At 41.3% G+C, this 25,229-nt stretch overlaps 1 protein-coding gene across 1 annotated transcript in view; it reads left to right on the top strand.

Annotated features, from left to right (window-relative positions):
* DNAJC1 (DnaJ heat shock protein family (Hsp40) member C1) overlaps positions 1-25,229 on the top strand; it is a 187,972-nt gene that overhangs the window by 129,426 nt on the left and 33,317 nt on the right. The window contains exon 9 of the mRNA XM_018057082.1: positions 22,231-22,350. Within this exon, the coding sequence (XP_017912571.1) occupies positions 22,231-22,350 (120 nt within the window). The remainder of the gene's footprint in view (positions 1-22,230; positions 22,351-25,229) is intronic.

Below are 25,229 nucleotides of genomic sequence, written 5' to 3'. Positions count from 1 at the left end.
AAGCAACAGTTAGAACTGGACATGGAACAACAGACTGGTTCCAAATAGGAAAAGGAGTACGTCAAGGCTGTATATTGTCACCCTGCTTATTTAACTTAAATGCAGAGTACATCATGAGAAACGCGGGGCTGGAAGAAGCACAAGCTGGAATCAAGATGGCCGGGAGAAATATCAATCACCTCAGATTATGCAGATGACACCACCCTTATGGCAGAAAGTGAAGAGGAACTAAAAAGCCTCTTGATGAAAGTGAAAGAGGAGAGTGAAAAAGTTGGCTTAAAGCTCAACATTCAGAAAATGAAGATCATGGCATCTGGTCCCATCACTTTATGGGAAATAGATGGGGCAACAGTGGAAACAGTGTCAGACTTTATTTGGGGGGCTCCAGAATCACTGCAGATGGTGATTGCAGTCATGAAATTAAAAGACGCTTACTCCTTGGAAGAAAAGTTATGACCAACCTAGATACCATATTGAAAAGCAGAGACATTACTTTGCCAACAAAGGTCCATCTAGTCAAGGCTATGGTTTTTCCAGTAGTCATGTATGGATGTGAGAGTTGGACTGTGAGGAAAGCTGAGTGCCGAAGAATTGATGCTTTTGAACTGTGGTGTTGGAGAAGACTCTTGAGAGTCCTTTGGACTGCAAGGAGATCCAACCAGTCCATTTTGAAGGAGATCAGCCCTGGGATTTCTTTGGAAGGAATGATGCTGAAGCTGAGACTCCAGTACTTTGGCCACCTCATGCGAAGAGTTGACTCATTGGAAAAGACTCTGATGCTGGGAGGGATTGGGGGCAGGAGGAGGAGGGGACGACAGAGGATGAGATGGCTGGATGTCATCACGGACTCGATGGATGTGAGTTTGAGTGAACTCCGGGAGTTGTTGATGGACAGGGAGGCCTGGAGTGCTGCAATTTATGGGGTTGCAAAGAGTCGGACACAACTGAGTGACTGAACTGAACTGAGGAGTTGTATAGTTTCAAGTCTTACATTCACGTCTTTTAATCTGTTTTAAGTTTTATATATGGTGTAAGATAGTGGTCCAGTTTCTTTTCTTTTGCATTTGGCTGTACAGTTTTCTCAGCACCATTTATTGAAGAGAGAGTTTTTTTCCCCATTGTATATTCTTGGCTCCTTTGTCATCAATTATTTGACTATATAGAATAGGGTTGATGTATATATCTGATTTTATGCCAATACCATATTGTTTGGAGGAGGGGCTCCATATTTTAATGCAATTTTTAAAGGTTTTTTCCATTTACAGTGACCACCAAATACCAGCTATATTCCCTGTGTTGTAGAATACATCCTTAAGCCTCTCTTATCCCCATAGTTTGTGTCTCCCACGACTCTGCCTCTTTGTTGATGCTCCCCTCCCTACTGTGTGAGTCTGCTTCTTTTTTGTTTTATTCACTAATTTCTTGTGTTTTTTAGATACCACATATAAGTGATGTCATATAGTATTTGCCTTTCTCTGACTTAGTTCATTTAGCATAATATCCTTCCAAGTCCGTCCACGTCGCTGCAAATGGCAGAATTTCATTCTTCTTTATGGCGGAGTAGTATTTCCTGGTATGTGTGTGTTTTTACCACATTTTCTTTACTCATTCGTCTGTTGATAGGCACTTAGGCTGTTTCCATATCTTGGCGGTCATAGGTTATGCTAGTGAACACTGAGGTGCATGTATCTTTTGAACTAGTGGTTTGGGTTTTTTTAGGGGTATGCCCAGAAGAGGAATTGCTGGGCCATATGATAACTCTATTTTTAGTTTCTTTGAAAACCCCCATACTGTTCTTCAGTGACTGCAGCAGTTCGCATTCTCACCAACAGTGTACAAGGCTCCCTTTTCTCCACGTTCACCAGCGTTATTTGTTTGTGTTCTTTTTTGATGGTAGCCATTTTGACAGATGTTAAATGATATCTCATTGTGATTTTTGATTTGCCTTTCCCTGATGATTAGTGATACTGGTCATCTTTTCATATGCCTGTTGGCCATCTGCACTTCCTCTGTGGGAAAATGTCTAGTCAGTTCTTCTGCCTCATTTTTTAAATAGGGTTGTTTGTTTTTTAGATGTTGAGTGTTATGAGCTGTTTATATAGCTGGATATTAATTTCTTATCAATCATATCATTTGCAAATATTTTCTCCCATTCAGTAGATTATCTCAACTCACACTGTTTTGATTACTGTAGGTATGGAATATAATTTAAAATCAGGGAGCATGATGCCTCCAGTTTTGTACTTCTTCCTCAGAATTGCTTTGGCTATTTGGATTTCTTTGTGGTTCCATTCAAATTTTAGGATTGTTTCTCTGTTTCTGTGAAAAATACCATTGGAATTTTGATAAGAACCACATTGAATCTGTAGATTGCTTTGGGTAGTATTTACATTTTAACTTATTTTTCCAGTCCATGAACAAAGACCGTCTTTCCATTTATTTGTGTCTTCTTCAGTTTCTTTCATTAATGTCTTACAGCTTTCAATATACAGATTTTTTACCTCCTTCATTAAATTCTTTTCTAGGTATTTTATTTTTTGTAAATGGGATTATTTTCTTAATTTCTTTTCCTGAGAGTTCATTATTAGTGTATAAAAACACAACAGCTTGTTTCAGGTGGTTTTGTTTTGTGAAGCTTCATTGAATGTGTTAGTGCTAACAGTCTTCTGGTGGAGTCTTTATGTTAGTTTTCTATATATTATATCATATCATCTGCAAAAAGCATTGTGATAACGTTGGTATATGTCACATTGACTTGGGGACTTCCCTGACGGCTCATCAGGTAAAGAATCCACCTACAATGTAGGAGACACAAGAGACATGAGTTCAGTTCCTGAGTCTGGAAGATCCACTGGAGAAGGAAATGGCAAGCCACTCCAGTATTCTTCCCTGGGAAATCCCATGGACAGACGAGCCTGACAGGCAGTCCAGTGGGTCACAGAGTCAGACACAGCTGAGTGACGGAGTACGCGTGCATCTCGTTGATTGATTTGCACATGTTGGACCACTGGTGCATCCCTAGAATAAATTCCACTTGACCATGGTATATGATACTTTCAGTGTATTAATGAATTCAGTTTGCTAATACTTTCTTAAGGATTTTAAAATGCATCTGTGTTCATCTGCGATATTGGCCTGTAATTTTCCCTTTTTGTGGCTTCCTTGTCTGGTTTTGGTATAAATGAGTGTGAAAGCATTCTCTATTTTTTGGAGAGTTTGAGAGGATTGGTATTACAGTTGACCCCTGAACAACATGGGGATTCAGGGTACCAAACCTTCACATGATGAAAAATCTGCATGGAACTTTACAGTCAGCCCTCCATATCCCCAGTTCCACATCTGTGGATTCAACCAACTATGTTTTATGTAGTACTGTAGTACACACTTACTGGAAAAAATATGTATGTAAGTGAACCCATGCCATCCAAACCCATGTTGTTCATGGGTCAACTATAATTCTTTAAATGACCCATCAGTATGCTGACTACATGGGACTGATTTTAGATGTAAGGACACACAGACTGAAAGTAAAGGGATGGGCAAAGTTACTTTATGCAAATACAAACCAAAAGAAAGCTAGGGTAACTACACTTATATCAGACAAAGTAGACTTTAAACAAAGACTATCATAACAGATGGAGAAGGGCATTAAATAATTATAAAGGGATCATTCTAACAAGAGGATATAATTTTGTATTATGTCATTTGTTAATCAATATAATTTTAAAATTTGAATTTCAAAGCATGGCTGACAAGCAGGTAGACTAACGCATGTGCTCCGAAACAAACAAACAAACAAAAAACTAATTTGCACTGCCTTCTCATGAGGTCTTAAAGTCATTGACATGTTCTAAAATTTTTCTGTTAACATCATGTTAGTCTTAAATATGTATGGATGTGAGAGTTGGACTATAAAGAAAGCTGAGTGCCAAAGAATTGATCCTTTTGAACTGTGGTGTTGGAGAAGACTCTTGAGAGTCCCCTGGACTGCAAGGAGATCCAACCAGCCCATCCTAAAGGAGATCAGTCCTGGGTGTTTGTTGGAAGGACTGATGTTGAAGCTGAAACTCTAATACTTTGGCCACCTGATGCAGAGAGCTGACTCATTTGAAAAGACCCTGATGCTGGGAAAAATTGAGGGCAGGAGGAGAAGGGGACGACAGAGGATGAGATGGTTGGTGGCATCACCCACTCAATGGACATGAGTTTGAGTAAACTCCAGGAGCTGGTGATGGACAGGGAGGCCTGTTGTGCTGCAGTCCATGGGGTCGCAAAGAGTTGGTACGACTGAGCAACTGAACTGACTGGACTGTAGCCTGCTAGGCTTCTCTTTCCACGGGATTTTCCAGGTAAGAATACTGGAGTGGGTTGCCATTTCCTACTCCAGGGGATCTTCCCGAACCAGCGATAGAACCCAAGTCTCCTGCTTTGTCGGGTGGATTCTTTACCATTGAGCCACACACACATATATCTTTTATATAATCTAGTAAATAAGATACTAAATGTTGGGTCTTAGTCATTTATAATTTCATCCAAAATACTTTTTTTTTCTTTAAGAACTTTGAATCTTTGGCTTCTTGTACTGACTTTCTGGGTGGCCTTGAGAAAATTATTACATCTCTTTTTTTCAGTTTCTTAACCTTATAGGTGATGACAGTGTCATTGTTTCTGGAAGAGTAAGACGGGATATAAGACAAGATATGCTTTTGTAGAGTATAAGAAAAGTGTAGCTAAAAAGAGACCACAAAGGTCACAGGTCCTGATTTAGGTCCTTTTGCCCACTATATAGCATTACTTCACAAGTAGGGATAAAGATTGAACTAGATGGAATATTTATTTGTAAATTAAAATAGTTTTAAAACCAGAAAAAAACCCAAATGATGTGATATGCTACATCTTTTAAAAAATAATAGCACAACACTATAATTTCCTTTTTCTGTATAATGGAAATTATATGTCATACAGTGGAGAAGGCAATGGCACCCCACTCCAGTACTCTTGCCTGGAAAATCCCATGGACGGAGGAGCCTGGTAGGCTGCAGTCCATGGGGTCGCTAAGAGTTGGACACGACTGAGCGACTTCACTTTCACTTTTCACTTTCCTGCATTGGAGAAGAAAATGGCAACCCACTCCAGTGTTCTTGCCTGGAGAATCCCAGGGATGGGGGAGCCTCGTGGGCTGCTGTCTGTGGGGTCACACAGAGTCAGACACGACTGAAGTGACTTAGCAGCAGCAGCAGATCAATGTAATATTAAGAGTCCTGAAATAGACATACACATACAATTGATTTTTGACAGTGATATCAAGACTGTTAAAAATGGGAAAGAATATAGTCTTTTCAACAAATGGAACTGGAACAACTGTGAAATAGTAAATGAACCTTGACCCCTACTTAACGTTAAGACTGGCAAAGTTTTCAAGACAGAACACTCAAGTCACTAACCGTAAAAAAAAAACTGATAAACTGGACTTCATGAAAATTAAAAACTTGTCATTCAAGAAGCGCCATTAAGAAAATGAAAGGTACATACTGCCAGCTGTGACGTGTCTGCAGCTTCACTCTGTGTGTAGACTAGCAGGTTAGCCTGCCATAGTTTCCTGAATGGTGATAGAAGACATAAGACTCCTGGTCAGAGATAAAGGACAGTTTATTACCCGTAGCAACAGCAGTAGCCAGAATATCAGCAGTTTTTGTACCCAGCCTGTGGTATAGCAATGGATGCTTTAGCAATGGCAGAGCTTCCACCTTGCTTCTATGGCAGTTGGGTCACCAGGCTGGCCACCTGGCCAGAGAGCTGAGGCTGATCTGAATGTCTTCCACCACCATGATAGGTAGTTTAACTGGTCAGTTTGCATAATCAGAAACAAATTTCATACTACTTTTTTCAGTTAGATGGTTCCAGTTACAGGGATAACTTCCTCATGGAGGACATGAACTACAAGTCAGTTACCTCATTTTGGAGAGATTTTCTCAATATCCTGAGGGCTACATAACCTACCAGTGGTGTTTCCTTAAATACTTCAATGTCTCTTAGGACTCCTCCCAGGGTGCAGGTTTCGGGAATTGTTGTTGTTCAGTTGCTAAGTTGTGTCCAACTCTACAACCCCATGAACTGCAGCACATCAGGCTTCCCTGTCCGTCACTGTCTCCCTGAGTTTGCTCAAACTCATGTCCATTGAGTCAGTGATGCCATCCAACCATCTCATCCCTGTCGTCCCCTTCTCCTGCCCTCAGTCTTTCCCAGCATCAGGGTCTTTTCCAATGAGTCAGCTCTTTGCATCTGGTGGCCAAAGTATTGGAGCTTCAGCATCAGTCCTTCCAATGAATATTCAGGGTTGATTTCCTTTAGGATGGACTGGCTTGATCTCCTTGCATAATGGCTTGTTTCCACACAAAAAGAGTAGTCCTGAGGTGCATCCAAATGATGACCTTGTAAAGAGAATTTATTTATAATTGTTAGGGCAGTGGGAATATATTATTGGATACATATGAGGCTTTTATGAGTACAGGGAAGAACAAGTTGATGCTGCTTCTTATGCTGCCTCCTGGCCGGGCCAGTTCAGTTTTATATTTATTAATTTGGCTGTGCTAGGTCCTAGTTGTGGCATGCGGGATCTTTTCTTTGTTGTTGCTTGCAAACTCTTAGTTGGGGCATGTGGGATCTGGTTCCCTGACTAGGGATTGAACACAGGCCCCCTGCATTGGGAGCACAGTCTTAGCCACTGGGCCACCAGTGAAGTCCCTGGGCCAGTCCAGTGTTAACAATGGGGTCTAGTCTTTTTTCTGTTGAGCAACTACCTAAAGGTAGTCAGCCCGGCCTGTTCTGTGGGTCTGTGCCACCAGCAGAGTCACATTTTCCTTCCACACAGAATGAGTGATGGCCGTGGGGATGAGGATGGAGGTGACACTCAGAGGTGGTGATGGATGTTTTAGCTTGGGAGGTATAGGATCTGGGCTATCTGCTGTTTTTAATAGCATCATCAGAAATATTTAAGGGAATAATGTGGTACGGCCAGCTAAATTTAAGGCACTTGCAACCATTTGAGAGGGTAGTACCAGGGCATTTCCTTCACGAGAGTGTTCAGGGCCTATTGTAAAAGACAGAATTATGAACACTCCTCCCTTTCCCCATATCTCTCAGGATCTAAGCTGTTTCCTTTCCATATTTTGAGATGGTTGTTCTTCCTCCAGTGCCATAAAATTGGGGTATTTCATTCTAGTAGCTTTAGCTTTCCCATTTTTTAATCCCTGACCATGTACCAAGACCTTTTTCCTGGAAGGGTCAGGTATAAGAGGAAAAAGTAATTTTATACAACTTACAAAGTTCCATTAGATCCCCCACTTTGCATTGAATTGGTGACAAGTATAGATTTCCCTGTAGCTCAAATGGTAAAGAATCTGCCTGCAGTACAGGAGACCAGGGTTTGATCCCTGGGTCAGGAAGATCCTCTGGAGAAAGGAATGGCAACCCACTCCAGCATTATTGCCTGGAGAATCCCATGGACAGCGGGGCCTGGCAGGCTATAGTCCATAGGGTCAGTAACAGTCAGACACGACTAAGCAACTGACACTACTACTTATTCAGTGAAGTGATCATGACCTAAGACCATGTGACTCTAACAGGAGAATCTAGGTATCTGGACCAGAACTGAGGTTGAAACCCGTATGCCCCCTTTTGGCTGGACTGCCACGCATAAGGCATACTAGCCAGCCTGGTCTGAGATTGTCAAAAGGGAAGGAAGCATCATGCCAGAATCAGGGTGGGAATCCCAAATTTTCTAAATATTCTGCCTCTCCTTTCAGCCTAATCATTACCCATTACCCAGGAAGAGGCTCAGATAGGATTCCTTTCTGGAGAAAGTGACAGTTAGTGACCAACTGCCTTACTAAGGTGTAAAGATCAGGAGGAGGCGAGAGAGATAGAGTTAGACATCTTTTTAAATCAATTCTTGAGTTCCATCAGATACTTTAACTCTTGGCCCACTGTTGAGTGGCTTTTGCAATAAAATGCATACTGTTGACAGATTGCAAACGGTCTAGAAAGCTGGAAACATGACAAACATTACCTTCAAGAGCCGTAATGATGTGGCTGATCACATGGGAATGGCAAAACAATAACTTGGAAAAGAGTCCGTGGTGAGGAGGCAGTTCTCAGTTCTACTCTCTGAGCACAGTGAGATCCTGTTTTTTCATAGCTGGTCTTGAGGTCGGATACTCTCAGGCTTATGATTGGCTGAGACATCAGTGAAAAAAGCCCGGGCAATGTAGAGAACTTTTGTGAATCAAAGGCCCCATTGAGCCAGCAGCTTTGCTTCAGGTGGTGGAATAGAGAGGATAGCTGCCACTTTGTCATGTCGAGATCAGGTGCCAGAGGGGCAAGGCCAGCTGAGTTCTTGAACATACCATTTCCACTCCAGTGTTCTTGCCTGGAGAATCTCAGGGACGGGGGATCCTGGTGGGCTGCCATCTATGGGGTCTCACAGAGCCGGACACGACTGCAGCGACTTAGCAGCAGCAGCAGCAGCAAGGCTTGTTAAGCCCTGCTCAACTTATGAGTCCCTGAATCCATGTTGACTCACTCCAAAATGCAGTATCAGACTGGAGAGTCACAAAGCTTCCTTAAACCAGTCATTCTTTTTCAAAGTAGTTCAATAGCAAGCTAATGGATGCTTTTCAAAAAGAATGTGCTTACCTGATAGCTGTCAGGAGCCAACAAGTCCAGAACCCAAGAGATGCCTCCAGGTTGAGGCTGTTTTCTTTTGTCTTGGGCTCCACTTGACAGAATCATTAGTCATAGACTTACAGCTCAAAACAGTCACGAAGATGTGGGACTTCAAAAGCAGACCGCATGCCAGCAGCTTGCAAGTTGGGTGCAAATGCAGCCTTGTGGGTTTGAGTCCCTTCAAAGTACACTGAGAAGTAGTTTAGTCCATTTAAAGTACCACATGGAATGCTGAAATGAGACACATACTGTATTCAGTACTCAAAGATTTGAGTGCAAGTTGCTCAGTCATGCTCAACTCACTGCGACCCCATGGACTATACTATCCATGGAATTCTCCAGGTCAGAATATTGGCATGGGTAGCCTTTCCCTTCTCCAGGGCATCTTCCCAACCCAGGGATCAAACGCAGGTCTCCTGCATTGCAGGAGGATTCTTTACCAGCAGAGCCACCAGGGAAGCCCCTGATTTGAGTAGGGTGCTTTTAAGTTTTGATTTGGACAAGCCAAATGCAACTGTAGAGTTTTGGGTGACCCGTGATCTGTATCAGCTGGTGAGGTCCTTGTCACTGACACCATCTATTTCATCTTTTTTTTATTTGGCTGCGCCAGGTCTTAGCTGTGGCATGTGGGCTCTTGGATCTTCATTGCAGCATGTGGGGTCTAGTTCCCTAACCAGGGATCGAACCTGGGCCGCTTGCATCGGGAGCATGGAGTCTTAGCCACAGCACTGTTGCCACAGTGCTTTCTAGCTGAGGTCACGGGGTGTCCATTGGCTGGCTCATGCTTGCACAGTGCTGACCTTCTTTGTGGAGTTCACCTTAATCTAGAACGATTGCTCTCCTATCACTAACATCTCTTAATTCTTACTCGGTTTCTACATAAGGGCTGAGGACTTGTCCAGGGTGGTAAGCTGATCCCAGAAATTTACCTAGATTTCTTGAGGTTAATTTCTCATTCTTTAGTTAGTCACTTACATCAGCATTCTAAATCTAGTCTGAAGTAATAAGAACCTGAATACTAATCAAGGCCTCATTCTTGGTTTCTTAAAAGAGTTTATCTGTCTTGCGTAGATCTCCCTGAAAGGATGAAAGCACCCAAGGGTTGTGTTGTGTTGTTACTCACTCAGTCATGTTCGACTCTTTGAGACCCCATGGACTGTAGCCCACCAGGCTCCTCTGTCTGTGGAAATTCTCCAGGCAAGAATACTGGAGTGGGTTGCCATTCCTTTCTCTAAGGTATCTTCCTAACCCAGGGATTGAACCAGGGTCTCCTGCCTTGCAGGCAGATTCTTTACCATCTGAGCCACCAGGGAAGCTCAAAGTAGCCATGACCCACTTCCAAAACCTCTAAGACCTTTTACTGTCATTTCCAAATAGACCTGAGGTCGGCAAGATATAGGAAAGACAGCCCAGCTGATTCCATTTGTCCTTAAGAGCAGCCATCCCCAACGGCTGGCCGCAGGGGCCCATTTTGTTGAAGACAGTTTCCACAAACAGGGCAGGGGCATGGGGAGGAGGTTCAGGCAGTGATGCCATGACGGTTCGGGCGGTAACACCAGGGATGTGAGCGGCAATAAAGCTTCGCTCACTCGCCCACTGCTCCTCCACTGCTGTGCAGTACCGGTCTGTAGCTGGGGGCTGGGGACCCCAACTTAAGAGCGTTACACACCCTGCCCCCTGAACTCCCAAGTAAACCAGACATCGTTGTAATGATTGGCCTGATTTACGCCCATGAATTTCTCTTCTTATAGATGGTCATTATAGATGTGTGTGTCTGTCATTATCTGAAAGAGCGGAACCTTTTGCCTGAACAGGAACAGCACTACAGTGAATTTTAGTACTTGCTGTTCCAGTGGTGTAGACCTGAAGCTGATTAACAGAGCGGTAAGGAAGTGCCCCAGTCCAGAAGAGAGTTAGGAACAGAGAGGCCCCCTGTCAGGCAGCTGTCTTGAACCTGTTTCCTGGTATTTAGCCTGCAGCCACCTCCACGATTCATCCTCACTAACAGGCAGTAATGGAAGGGCCATTTGCCTCCATAATTGACTGTATGATTTGACCAGCATACTCACTACAAGGTTCCCATGGCCTTCCCTCAGGTCTGTGCAAGGCTCTCACCCTTCCTCTTTCAGAAAGTCATGTCCATCAGAGTCTTATCCTTGTTACCAAAACTAAAGAATTGGAGATTCTACTCCACTTGCAAGTAAGTAAGTTAGCTGCCAGTTTCACGGATGTGGTAGAAGACATGAGACTCTTCACCCAGAGATAAAGGACAGTTTTATCACTCACAGCAATAGCAGTAGCTAGAGCATTGCCTTTTTCCTGCTGGTTCCCACAGAGCGAGGCAGAGGGGCAGATGACCCCCTCGTCGACCAATGGGTTGGGTTACAGAAGAGGAATCCTGAGCTTAGGGAACCCAGATTTTTGTTTGTTTGTTTGTTTTGTTTTTTTTCCAGATTTTTTAAAACAGTAAGCACGACTGTCTTTTCCTACAGAGGGAGGCAGTTATCTCCCCTATACTAGACAGTAAGATTGTTTGCCCTTTGATCTTGAGGGCGAGGCTGTCTCTTCCTGTCACTGCCTGTCTGTCTGGGCTACCTCAGTGTCCTCGGTGCTTTGGCAGCTGGCTTTCCCTAGAGCCGAGTGATCCAAAAGAGAGCGAGACAGAAACTGCCCAGTGTCTTCTGTAACCTACCCTTGGAAGTCACTCACTGTCATTCCTACAGTATCTTATTAGGTACACAAGTCAGCCCTAGGCGTTGTGGGAGGGGACTGAGCAAGGGCATTCATAGGTGGAGGGAAAAATCACTGAGGACCATCTTAGAAGCTTGTGACCACAGTGGTTACATAAGCGGTTAACATCATTATTAGCCAGATAAAGAATATATGGAAATTATGTAAGTCTAAAACTATTTCAAAATAAAAGTTGAAGAATTTTACATGAAAATACAAGTTACAGACTAGAAGAAAATATCTAAAACACATATATCTGACAGAAATCTTGTGTCCACAAAATACAATGAATTCTTACAAGTGAATAACAAAAAGACAACCCAGTTAACAAATGAACGAAAGAAATGAACACATACTTCACAAAAGTAGATAATCAGTTGTCCATTAAACACCTGTAAAGATACTCAAGATCATCTGGTATCTGGGAAATGCAAACTATTACAAGAAGATACATTTCATTCCCACCAGAATGGCCAAAACTAAACCCACTGGTAGCATCAAGTGTGGGTGAGGGTCTGGAGCAATTTATTGCTGGGTAGAGTATAAAACAATACTTTGGGGAAATACTTATGTAGTTCCTTAAAAGGTGACATGTATACTTTCTGTAGGACCTAGCAATTCCACCAGTGGGTATTTAGAGAGAAATGAAAACATATGACCACTGAGAGTTAAACACAAATACCAGAGCAGCTATTTTCATAATACATAATATCCAAGAGCTAGAAACTACTCTGGAGAAGGCAATGGCACCCCACTCCAGTACTCTTGCCCGGAGAATCCCATGGACGGAGGAGCCTGGTAGGCTGCAGTCCATGGGGTTGCTGAGGGTCAGACACGACTGAGCAACTTCACTTTTACTGTTCACTTTCATGCATTGGAGAAGGAAATGGCAACCCACTCCAGTGTGATTGCCTTGAGAATCCCAGGGACGGGGGGAGCCTGGCGGGCTGCCGTCTATGAGGTCGCACAGAGTCGGGCACGACTAAAGTGACTTAGGAGGAGGAGGAGCCAACTACTCACATGTTTTTATCAGTAGGAGAATGGATATATAAATTGTGAATCAGATCTTTTTTTGGGTATTATGAATATTTGCTCCCAGTTTGTGGCTTTTTCATTTTTTAAGCAGTTTCTAGAAAAGACCAAAAGTTTAATTTTAGTAGTCTAGATATTTATGGTTTTACCATTTTAAAGCCAAATTACTTGTACATAACTAGGATTCTAACACAGGAAGAAGGTTGCCAAAACTTCTACAGTGAAGGAGTCTCTGGGGGACACTAACAGGAGTATCTGTTATTTTACAATTTGGACAGATTCTAGAACCTTTTGTTAGAGGGGGCCCCTTTCGAGGTGAACTAGTTTGCAAGTAAACAGCATAAAGTACAAGTTGTAAATGAGAAATGTTTCCTCTAGAATATAAAGCCTAAAGGAAGTTGTGGGTGGTGAGAGTCCATAGCTATTTCTTGACAGTGTCAAATAGATGGAGCAGCCTTCAGTCTCCCAAATACTTCTGAGGAATTTAATCAAGGAGATAGGGCCCCACCCTATGTGTGAGGCAACAGCCCATCCCCCTTTTTGTGAGCGCCTTGTATCTGTATGTCCTAAACGAGTGTTCCAAAGAGAAGATCATAATGTCGCACCTGAGTTCCTGGAGAGGGCAGGCTGTAGTTGAGAGCTTGCCCTCAGAGACTGTGTACAGTGACAGGTGGTCCCATGTGCTCAGTCACTTTAGTCATGCCCGACTTTGTGACCCCATGGACTTCAGTTTGCCAAGCTCCTCTGTCCATGGGATTCTCCAGGCAAGAACACTGGAGTGGGTTGCCGTACCCTTTTCCAGGGGATCTTCCCAACCCAAGGATCAAACCCGTGTCTCATATCTCCTGCATTGGTGGGTGAGCTCTTTACCACTAGCACCACCTATGAAGCCCAGGTACCCTCATATGGGCTGGGTAAAGTGTGTCCTTTGGAGGCAAAGGCAAACTGCATTCAAGGGACTGGTGAAATAGACAAGGACAAAAAATATTCAATAAATCTGCAAGAGCCAAATATTTACCAGATGCTGACTGGACAAATTTGGTTTCAGTGAGGCTGGCTATGGGGACCTTAATGAGGCCCACAGCATTAAGGTTGAGGTAATCCACTGTGAGGCACATTCGTTCTTACCAACACTAAGAGCAGGCCAAATGCGGCTGTTAAATAGCAAAGCAGTGGGGATGATAACTGCTTCTCCAAATACATCTTGTCTAAGGGGTCTCCATCATTTAAGACTCTCTTAATTTACACTGGGCCATATTAACTATTTCACTGGAGGAGGAAGAGGTCCATGGGTTTCCATTTTATCAAGATAATTTGTAAGTGACAAAGCTTTAATTTTACTACTTGCTGAGTCCGAGTCCATGACCACCGTGGCACGTTTTAGGACAGTGGGTACTCATCATTAGGGATTCAGGCAAGACCACGGTTCCTGTGGTTGAGGTAAGGCATACCTGTTTGTCCTCTTCATCATGTTTAGTAACTTCCCAACAATTATGGGAGCCGCTTTATTTAGATTTAGTGGGATGCCCAGTGTAACTGTCATTTGAGCCCCATTATTGATGAAGGCCATGAAGGTCTGCCAGTTGTTATATTTCAGCAAATATTAATTCAGAACCAGTGTTATAGATGTGCAGAAGCCAATCTGCCCTTTTTATCCTTCTGTAGAAATTCTTTTCAGTAAAATTTGTTACCAACTGTGCCAAATTGTGGACTCCATTTCAGTTTTTGTTCACTTCCTTCTTGTTAGTGATTGAACTGTGCCCCCACTTCATTCACTGAAGCTGTAATTCCCACGCAACTTATTTGGAGATGAGACCTTTAAGGAGGTACTTGGTGTGTGCTTAGTCGCTCAGTTGTGTCCAACTCTGTGACCCCAGGGACTACAGCCTGCCAGGCTCCTGAGGTCACACCAGGGCCCTAATCTGATAGGGCTGATGTCCCTATAAGAGGAGGAAGAGAGACCAGGGCGCATTCTCCCTGCATGTACACGCAGAGGAAAGGCCAGTGAGGAGACCATGTGCAAGCCGGGAGGAGAGGCCTTATCAGGAACCAGCCCTGGTGACACCTTGGTCTTGTAGATCGAGCCTCCAGAACTGTCAGGAGACAGACTTCTCCTGTTTAAGCAAATCCATTCCAGCAACCCTAGTAGGCAAGTGAACTCCCCATGTGTCAGGGTGTTTTGTTTTGTTTGGTTGTTTTGGGTTGTTTGTTTTGTGGTGGTGGTGGTGTTTACTGGATATTCTTGAGAGAGGTCTTCTCTGCACTGCTCACATTTATAAATTTCTTCCTCCAGAGCCTCAAATCAGTGTGATCAGGAGTAGGGTCCTTGGCCATAACACTGGTTGTATTTTCAACTTGGCTGCGCCACAGGGATGCCATGGGTGTTTCTCTGTCTAATCCTCTGATCCGAGGATCAAGACACATAGGCAGCAGATGCAGGAAAAGCATCTTACAGGGTCCTAGTGAGCTGTTTACTTTCAGGAGTGTGAATCTCAGTAATTTAGCTCTTCAAACGGGAACTGCTGGTCTCCCAAACAAGTGACCACCCTGTGGGTCTATGCAATCTGTCTTTTCCCCTGAGCCCTCTTTGTCTTTCAGTATTTATGTATTTGGCTTCTCTGGATCTTAGCTGCCGCATAAGGGATCTTTAGTTGTGGTATGCCAAGTCTTAGTTGTGGCATATGGGATCTAGTTCCTTGACCAGGGATGGAACCTGTACCCCCTGCATTGGGGACCACCAGGGAAATCCCCGAAGTCCTCTTCAGGACCAATGCCTGGTGGAGACACACAACCAGTAGGTCACAAGGTCTTTCTGAGTCCATCAATCAAGACACACAATTCAGTCTAAGACACAAATGAATCTGGGCTAAGATGCAGGACCCAGAGCTGCTTCAAGGAGGGCCCTGATCCCATACCCTCTCTGTAAACACCAGTCATTGATGCTTCCAACTGTGGTGGGTTAAATCTATGACAGAGGCTTGGTAGAACTCAGCAAATGCAGCATCCGGCAGTACACCAGAGCAAGAGAAGCAAACCCCAGGTAGCGGTGACCCCTCGAATGTCCTGCTTCTAGTGCCTCCTGCTGTGGCCACCTAGCGGGGACAGGATGACCACCTCCACACCCGAAATTTTGTCCCAGTGTCGGGACTGATGTCATGCACACCAAGATGATACAAAAGAGGCTTTCCCTGTTGGCCCCAAAATTACTTGAGAGAGCAAGAAAAGGAGGCTGCTTGGGGCTTTTTATTGTGGGGTGGGGCGGGGATAAGGGTTCTCATACACAGGGAGGGACTTGCAAGGTTTCCATCTCCCAGGCTTCCTGAAAAGCTTAGCCAGATGTGGTGCATAAGGGGAAGAGAGAGAAGTGAGACTTCAGCGCTCTCGGCAATCAGATATCATAAGATGGAGCCAGCTCTTTATTACAATATTAAATTATGAAGACGATTCTAGAACACACTGGGTTACAATTTGAATATTGTATATCATAGTTTCAAGTAAGACTTCACACATTTTTCCATGTAAAAACATTTCTGGACAAATATATCCCATCCCCTTGATTACATTTATTTATGATTACTCCTTTCTGAATGGCCACAGAAGCTGAGTGAAAGAATAAGAAAGGCAGAGATTAGTACTCTCATTAAAGACTTAGATTCTTCTCACACCCCCATCTTACTCCTCATTGCTCAACTGTTGGGGCTGTGCAATAAGTTGTCACAAACCAAATTATCTGTGGTTCCAGATGTGGTTGTCACGGGCCACCTGTGTCCCTACACCTGGTTTCACTCTACCTTGGAAGGAAGGTGACTCTGGGTGTCTTGCAGGACTGAGCTATCAGCACTGTCGGTGCACTCACTTATGTGGGTCCCCTCGGCCCACAGTTTTGTAAATAAGCCTTCCCCAATTAGGAAAATAAGCACTCAACCAACTGAAAGGGGTAAAAAAAAAAGTTCTCCAATGACATCGCGTGTCAGGCAGAGTTAATGAATCCCAGCCCTTGCAGTGGGCTCTGGCCCTTCTGTGACTTTACCTCCTACCCACCGGGCCTTGTCTCCTCCCCCTGCCACCTTTGCTTGCTTTGCTCGCTTTGCTCCAGCCACCTGGGTCCTCTCGTTCCTCAGACAGAACCAGACAGACGTGCCCCACTTAAAGGCGCTCTGCACTTTGCTGTTCCTTCTGCCTAATCCTTTACTAAGATCATGCAGTTTTTAAGTGAGGATAAGACTCCATATAGATCACATCCAGACTTTGAGGCATTTTGTGTGTTGAGTGTATAGAAACTTTTAAATGGTTAGTACTGCATTCACTGACTCAGAAACTTAGATGTAAAGATCTTTACATCTCCACCTGTTTGCCACTCCCAACCCCTCCAAACTAGTTACTAGTTTACTTATAATCACCTGACATTTTTTAATGCACCTATGAACAAGTATGAGTATATATTACCTCATTTTTAAAAACACAAACTGTATAATTTATATATATACTAGACAGTGCATGTTTTTCTGTATCCTATAGAATCTGTTAGCTCTTACTGCCTCCCTCACCACCATTCATGACCATCTTTGAACAGAACGGCTTCTTTATCTCTACATAGACCAACAACTCTTGTTGGATGGTTTAAGTACATTCAAAAGTAGAATGTCACATAAGACAAAGCTTATGACAGCCTCCTCAGAGATGGCTTTTCCTCCTACAGTCCAGTGCATATACCATTATCTTATGATGGCTGAAAGTGAGGAGGAGCTAAAAAGCCTCTTGATGAAAGTGAAAGACGAGAATGAAAAAGTTGGCTTAAATCTCAACATTCAGAAAACTAAGATCATGGCATCTGTTCCTATCAGTTTATGGGAAATAGACGGGGAAACAGTGGAAACAGTGTCAGGCTTTATTTTTTGGGCTCCAAAATCACTGCAGATGGAGATTGCAGCCAGGAAATTAAAAGACGCTTACTCCTTGGAAAGAAAGTTATGACCAACCTAGATAGCATATTCAAAAGCAGAGACATTACTTTGCCAACAAATGTCCGTCTGGTCAAGGCTATGGTTTTTCCAGTGGTCATGAATGGATGTGAGAGTTGGACTGTGAAGAAGGCTGAGTGCCGAAGAATTGATGCGTTTGAACTGTGGTGTTGGAGAAGACTCTTGAGAGTCCCTTGGACTGCAGGGAGATCCAACCAGTCCATTCTGAAGGCGATCAGCCCTAGGATTTCTTTGGAGGGAATGATGCTGAAGCTGAAACTCCAGTACTTTGGCCACCTCATGCGAAGAGTTGACTCATTGGAAAAGACTCTGATGCTGGGAGGGATTGGGGGCAGGAGGAGAAGGGGACAACAGAGGATGAGATGGCTGGATGGCATCACCGACTCGATGGACATGAGTTTGGGTGGACTCCGGGAGTTGGTGATGGACAGGGAGGCCTAGCGTGCTGCGATTCATGGGGTCGCAAAGAGTCGGACATGACTGAGCGACTGAACTGAACTGAATCTTTTACTAGAAGCTGAATCCCCCCAACACTTAGTGGCATAAAATATTTTGAAAAGGAACAGATCAAACCTCTTTGAGTCCATTTCTCAAGGGCCCATTTACTACTGCTTAAAAAAAATTTTTTTTTAACTATTTGCATTGTCTTGAGCAGTGTTCCTCAAATCATCTATAGTAAAGGACCAGGTTTTACAAGTTGACCAAGCTATCATCCTTTCATGCTGGATAGGACTGGAGCTCGCATTTGGTGTGACTCACCTTGCTAGTTTGACAGCCAACACAACTAGCTTATATTCTCTAAAGGAAGAGCCTGCACTTGGTGGTGGTGGCAGTGTTCGATTGCTGTAAGTTTCTGAACTGTGTCACAGGAGGCTAACAAAACTGGTTTGCTGGTTGGCACCGGACCCCACTTTAGGATCACTGATCCAGAGGGCATCTCTCTTTGGCAAGATAGCTAAATCATAGACAAGGAGACCTTCCTGGTCACAGTGATGCTCCTCAAGGGTCACAACATTTTGGTAATACCTTAGGACAGGTTGCAAGCTTTTCTTCAAAGAAGAGTTTCTTTTCCTAAGAGTGAAAAGACATTTGTGAAGTGATTTGTTTTTAATTTTGTTGTTTGATTTTTTAATATACTATTTATCCACATATATAGTCAATTAACTGCTCAATTTTCAAATTTGGAAATGAAAATTTAATAGCTGAAAGCCAAATACATATTCTAAAACACAGTGTCAGTACCAATTATAGAATTAGAAGGTAGCTGGCTACTGGATCATTAGATACACCATCTACATTATTAGATATATATCTGATATTTTTAACTGGTTGCTGCTATGTAAGGATATTATTTCTTACGTAAAATCTGAGCATTTATGAGTTTAGTTGAATCTATTAAAAATTGTTCATTCCAAAATTGTAAGGTCTGTAATTGCCTAAATAAGGATCATTAATAACTTATTTCAACAAACATTCATTAGCGTTTCACTACTATTTATTAAACAGAAATAGACTTTGTCATTAAAGTATGAAAAGGCAATAAGTACATTTAACATTTTTCTTTTAATTGGGTTATAAGTTTTTAGTATCAAATAAATTGCATGATAGCTTATAATTAACATTTTATAGTCTAACTCTGTGAGAGGAAAGGTGTGTGTCTGTGTATCAGTCACTTAGTCACGTCCAACTCTGCGATCCCATGGACTGTAACCTGCCAGGCTCTTCTGTCCATGGAATTCTCCAGGCAAGAATCCTGGAGTGGGTAGCCTTTCCCTTCTCCACGGAATGTTCCTGACCCAGGGATCAAACCCAGGTCTCCTGCATTGCAGGCAGATTATTTACCATCTGAGCTATAGGTAAGTCCCAAGGTGTATATAGGTTACTTTAAAAATATAGCATGCTTTCCCTACATCCTCCAACTCCTATCCCCAAGAATATTACGGATTTTCAGAGGCACTAAATCTTTGAACATAGCTCGTTTTATGGCAAAAATCTATCCCCAAGGGGTAGAAAGAATACAATTGAAATGTTATATCAGCTCTTACTTTAGTAGATCTATTTTGGAATCCATCACATAAAAATATTAAATATTTTGAAAACTTTTATCCAGTATGCAGATTTATTCCCAGAGCACAGCTTTTCTGATGCAAAACTGGAATGCTGTGTAGTCACAACAGCTGTCCCCACACCATGTGGTATCTTCCATTGCTTTGCTGTAGAGGTGAATTTTTGGCCCAGTGTCTCAGTAATATTGCACATGCGTGGTTTTAAGTGGCAAAGCAGTATCCTTCTGCATTCGTTTGACTTTCACAGCTACAGCTGGCTCCAGATTAGAACAAGGAGAATACATTCACACCGTGGCCCCCCGCACGGCTGTGGTGGTAGCTGGATCGCAGAAGGCTCTGTTGCTTCTAAAGACATAACCCACTGTTACTGAGAAATTACAGTCAGCAAAGTGCTGTACGGCTGGAACAGAGAATAACGAACTGCTAAAAGGATTCTCTTCAAAGATTTCAGATTATGGTCTAGTCATTACTGATCTAGTTTTTTAAAAATAATAAAATCATGGCTGAGAAATAACAGTGAAATTAAAGGGAAAGATTTTCAAAGCAGTTGATGATTTTTAGGATATCTAAATATTTAATTTAAATTTTTCCCTTTCCAGAAAAAGTGGCAGTCCTTTTAGACTCATTAACAAGGAATTAAAATTAGGTTAAGTCTTAATGCCCATTGTTCATACATGCAACATATTTGGAAGGCCAATCTATTAAAAATATGTTATTTTAGTTTACTGTGTGAAACAATGGCATATATTTTTCAACATTTTAGACAATTTTGTTTGCTCCAAGAATGTTTGTTATAATTAATACAGAAATAAGATGATTTGATTTACTGTGAAATTGCACTGATGGATGGTTTGAATACTGTATCTCTGCAGCATCAACTAAATGCTTTTTATGGTACGACTCTAGACTATTAAGCATATATAAAGTCTCCATAGTGCATGCGTTTCTGTTACCAATCGGTATAATTATTAAAGTTGCAGCTTTTTAGCAAAAATGATTTCCTAGAAAATCCAATTATGTCCCTCTAAATAATATCTGAATAATACTTTTCCCCTAAAGTAAAAACAAATAAGCAAAAAGTAAAAAAATAATTTTCAGTGTACATGCTTAAATGATCTGTTATGGAGAGTTAGATTTCTGATATTCATTAAATATCAAAGAAACTACGATACTCAGTGTAGGCCACCTTCTTTATAGAAGTGAATTTATGCATGTTTCATAAGGGTCGTACTGATGAATATGTTTGAGGCTTTCAGCTTTTAGTGGATACAAAATAGAATGATTGATAAAATCCTCCCTACTATTGGCTATTATTTACTGACTCTTAAGTGGCAGGTTGTATTTATGCCAATTTATCTGCTTCAGGGAACATTCTTGATAGCAGAACAAAGTGAATAAAAGTAGTTTGCTTTGCAAATGAATGCAAATAGGGGAGCCTTTCGGAAAGCCCTTTAACAGGGGCAGCGCACTTTGATTCTGAGTGAAGCTGCCATTTGGACATGGTGAAAAGAGCACGCTTGAACCATTGATTGGGGGAGACAGTAAGAAGTCAGGAAGGGCCCGTTAAGCTTGCAGTGAGGCGGGCGGATGTCAGTGTGGTTAGAGCGCAGTGGGAGAATGACAGGGAGGATTAGTGTCAGGGAGACGCTGTGCTGGGGCTGCAGAGATAGTCCCTGGGGTCACTCACCTCCGACTGTTGTTCTGTGCTGATGGTTCTGTAATGCAAACGGCCTGATGTATGCCTGTTCATTATCGGAAATGGTGATTAGAAAAGGTATTTGTCTCAAAGGTTTCCTTCCTTCCTTCTGTCTTTTTAATTAAAGGAAAATAAGGTGGCTTCCTCCATCTCGCTGCTGACTCCTAGAGTCTAGTATAACACCAGCATGGCTACTGCCTCTGGTAGGAACCAGTGCTGTAACGTAAAATAATTGTCGTGTCATTATTTGTTATTTGATGATGCTCTTTTGCTTTTCTCAGTTTTGGCTCTCACCAAGTAGTAATGCTCAATAAAATGCAGAGAATATGCCCACTTTTATAATTTTGGGTTTTGCAAATAAGATTTTTACAATCTTTGAGGTATTTCCATATTCATGTAACCATTTGACCAATTTTTAAGAAGCTGTTTACCTTCTCAAAAAGGAAGTGTTGCTTTCTTTGCATGGATCAGATGGTTTAAGTCTTGGTTGCAGGAGTTTCTATTTCTGTTCTCAAGTTTTATGAATGCTAGCACTTGCTAAATTTAACTCCTTGAAAACAACATGATTTTTAGACTTAGAATGAACAAAAAATTCTGTCTCAGTTCTGATTCGGAATTAGTACATTTACTTGTTCACATTTTCATTTACATTAAAAACGAAAAACTTCTGAAAAACTTTGAGACCTTCTATAGGAACCTCACATGAGGTATCTGTGACACACAATGCACTTCCAAATGACTGTCTTACCTTTTTTTTTAAATGTCTTTAAAAGCTTGGGTTCCCAATACTGCTTCTTCATTGTTTAGTACATATGGGAACATTCTAACGATGTTCATTCTAACATACATTCATAACGGTAAAGATGCAACCCAGACTTTCATTCAGACTATCAGATACATTTTAACATTGTTATTTTTGCAGAAAGCATGATGCTAATACTTAATTTCACAGGCTTATTAAATGTTTTAGCAAACATTGTTGTTCTTTAATGTTCTTCAGGCACCTGAATGGACAGAAGAGGACCTCAGCCAGCTGACAAGAAGTATGGTGAAGTTCCCAGGAGGGACCCCAGGTCGATGGGAAAAGATTGCCCACGAATTGGGTCGATCCGTGACAGATGTGAGTTCATTCAGATCTGCATTGCGTGGAGAGTGACAAACCGGAAAGAGCCACCTATGTAGAAGGCAGACATAGGCACAGCCAACATTATCTTTGGAGAAAGGCTCCAGTCCTTTTAGGACCTGGAAGTAAACCATTAACGAAATAGGCAAGAAGTAGATGTCAGCTGGTCCCCTGGCCTACAGTTAACAGCTGTGTGAGGAATTCTAGTGTTTGAAGACTTAAGCTACTATAACCTAATCATAGAAAAACAATGCTAGCTTTTGTGTTTAGAGTGACCCCTTTAGCTATGGGAAAAAATACTGGGTTGGCCCAAAAGTTCGTAAGATGTTATGGAAAAATCCAAATGAATATTTGGCTAATCCACTAGTTCTCTGATCAGAATTAGTTATATTTCAGCTGGATCTTCTTAACATTGAAGTACACACTGCTATAGGTAGACTGGTGGTTTGCATTAGTTAAATGAGCAATATTCCAATTATGTTTTTATTTAAAACATCATACCTACTATTCATTTTCACACATTGTTCAACAAAAAAAATTTATATGCATATAACTTTGTAATTATATATATAATAAATTGTTTATATATACTGTAAGTATAAATAGTATATAATCCTATATAATTTAATATATACGATTAGTTATACCTACCATTTAAAAAACCAAATGTCTGTCTGGAAAGTTTTAGATTTAACACTGGAAATTTAGGGCAGAGAATCTTACAAAAGTACCCACTACAGCACCAGGTATGTACTAAAATATTCAGTAAATGTTTAATTTGAAATGGAGACATCTTTATTTTCATCAATATGATCCTTATTTTCATAAATGACTAAATATTCTTTACTATATTTACTTTAAAATAAATCCTATAGATCTAAAATATGGAAAGAGTTACTGAAATCAAAGATTCAGATTTCTCACGTTCAATTCTATTACTATACTTTTGGGTCTTTGATAATGAACAATTTTAAAACCCTGCAAAATGATTAATAAGCACAACTACCAAAAAAAAACCAAAAACCTACCTGTTGCATAAATGTTATTTTTCACAGTAAACTTTTCCATTTTTAAATTCAGAAATAAAACATTCTTGTCATTTTTTATTTGGACAGGAGCTGCTTTGAGAATTTCAAATTGTATATTAATGTATTTAGTACCATATAGTAGGTCTTTTAAAAATCACATTTAAAAGACTTAAACATTTTCGTGAGATGTTTTAATTATGTTAAGAGTTAAAGTCTGATCATGTGGTAAGTCAGCCCTTGCTTTTATCTTTATAACTTTGGGGTTTTGTTTTTTTGTTGTTTGTTTTTTCGCTTTTTCAAGATAAGACCAGTTATCTTAAGTGACTAGAAAAGGTAACCTTATGGCTTTTCTCTTCTGCTAAGAATGTCAGGGTATATGCATTTTATTATCTTGTTGTAAGGTTGTTTGTAAAGATAGTTAATAATGCCTTTGCCTTATCAGTAATCTGACCAGATTAAAGATGTTCCATGGTTACTGATGTTTTAAGTACTATGGTCCTCTCTATAACTACTGTTACTAAAAACTGCTAAAATACTTTTAGAGTTATAAAACAGTCATTGGTTTTAAAGGGCCCCAAAACTTACAGTTCAATTGGCTAAGTGTCTCCTTTGAAGAGAAGACTGCCTTTAACTTTTAATAGTGCCCAATTGCAGATAAAAAGTAGAGCAGTATTTTAATGTATTGTCATTAAAATCTTAGCCTTTATTCTCAGGAGGAGAGAGATGAAAGTTTAAACATTAATATTGTTGTTGCTTAGTCACTATGTCATGTCCAACTTTTCTGAGACACCACAGACACTACGCCTGCCAGGCTTCTTTGTCCATGGAATTTTTTAGGCAAGAATACTGGAGTGGGTTGCCATTTCCTTCTTCCTGGAGATGCTAATATACACGTAACCAACAGAGCCTTGGGACTGCTATTTAGTATCATAGATCTAGAAAATTGAGGTAATTGTAAAGAGCAGCCTTGGTGTAGATAAAGACATTTTTTCACACTTTTGCAAATTCATCCCATAATTTTTTTCTTCTCTTAGACTTACCCAAGGGAAAATGATTCCATGACTATAATATTAATAGATATTTTTTACTTTTATCATGGAAGTAGCAAACATGACTGTGAGATCTTTTCCCCCCAAGTATTTAGTTATATTTTCATTAATACCAAAAGTATCTTGGAAATAAATACTTAGTAAGCCTAAACTTTGGGGGCACCGAAAGTGCCACGGTAACTTTTCTCTTAGTATACACATATATAGACTGTGAGCATCATCTCCATAGCTGGACTGAACGTTTCATTTCAGTAACATACACACAAACTGTAAGCTACTCTCTCTCTAAAAGAGAAGTGTCTGAACACAGAACTTATTTTGTGGGACAGCGAGTTATACTGAAGCAACTGAAATGGGTCTGGCTAATACAGTTCCTTTAGTAGAATGTTAAGTGAAAGCTAACCACCCTTTAGAAGATCACTTATTTTGCCTTACGGTGTTAATTAGATTTGTTGTCCTTAAGTATTCCACTGTTGAAAAGAAACCAAGTTCAGTTTGCTGTCACTGGAGCCTCTGCATACTGACCAGATCACCTGTACCAATTCTCTTCAGCTCTGCACATCTGTTCTTTGACCTGTTTTCTTGCTAAATGTGTAGCTTCAGGCAGAGCTCTCTTTCCTTCAAGAAACAATTGACCTTTTTTAGGCAGGGGTTAGAGTGTACCCATGGTGGAATGTATACGTTCTTTATTTGGGTTGACAGATTACAATGAAAAACTCATTTTGCTCCTCAAGGAGTTTTCAGTATTGTCATAATTACGAGTTAAATTGCTAGGTTCTAATCTGGATAAATACAAGGA

This window comes from Capra hircus, chromosome 13 (assembly GCF_001704415.2).
Source record: "Capra hircus breed San Clemente chromosome 13, ASM170441v1, whole genome shotgun sequence".
In the NCBI taxonomy this organism is placed as follows: Eukaryota; Metazoa; Chordata; class Mammalia; order Artiodactyla; family Bovidae; genus Capra; species Capra hircus.
The sequence above is the reverse complement of the archived record's forward strand: the minus strand, read 5'-3'. Positions and strand labels throughout refer to the sequence as shown.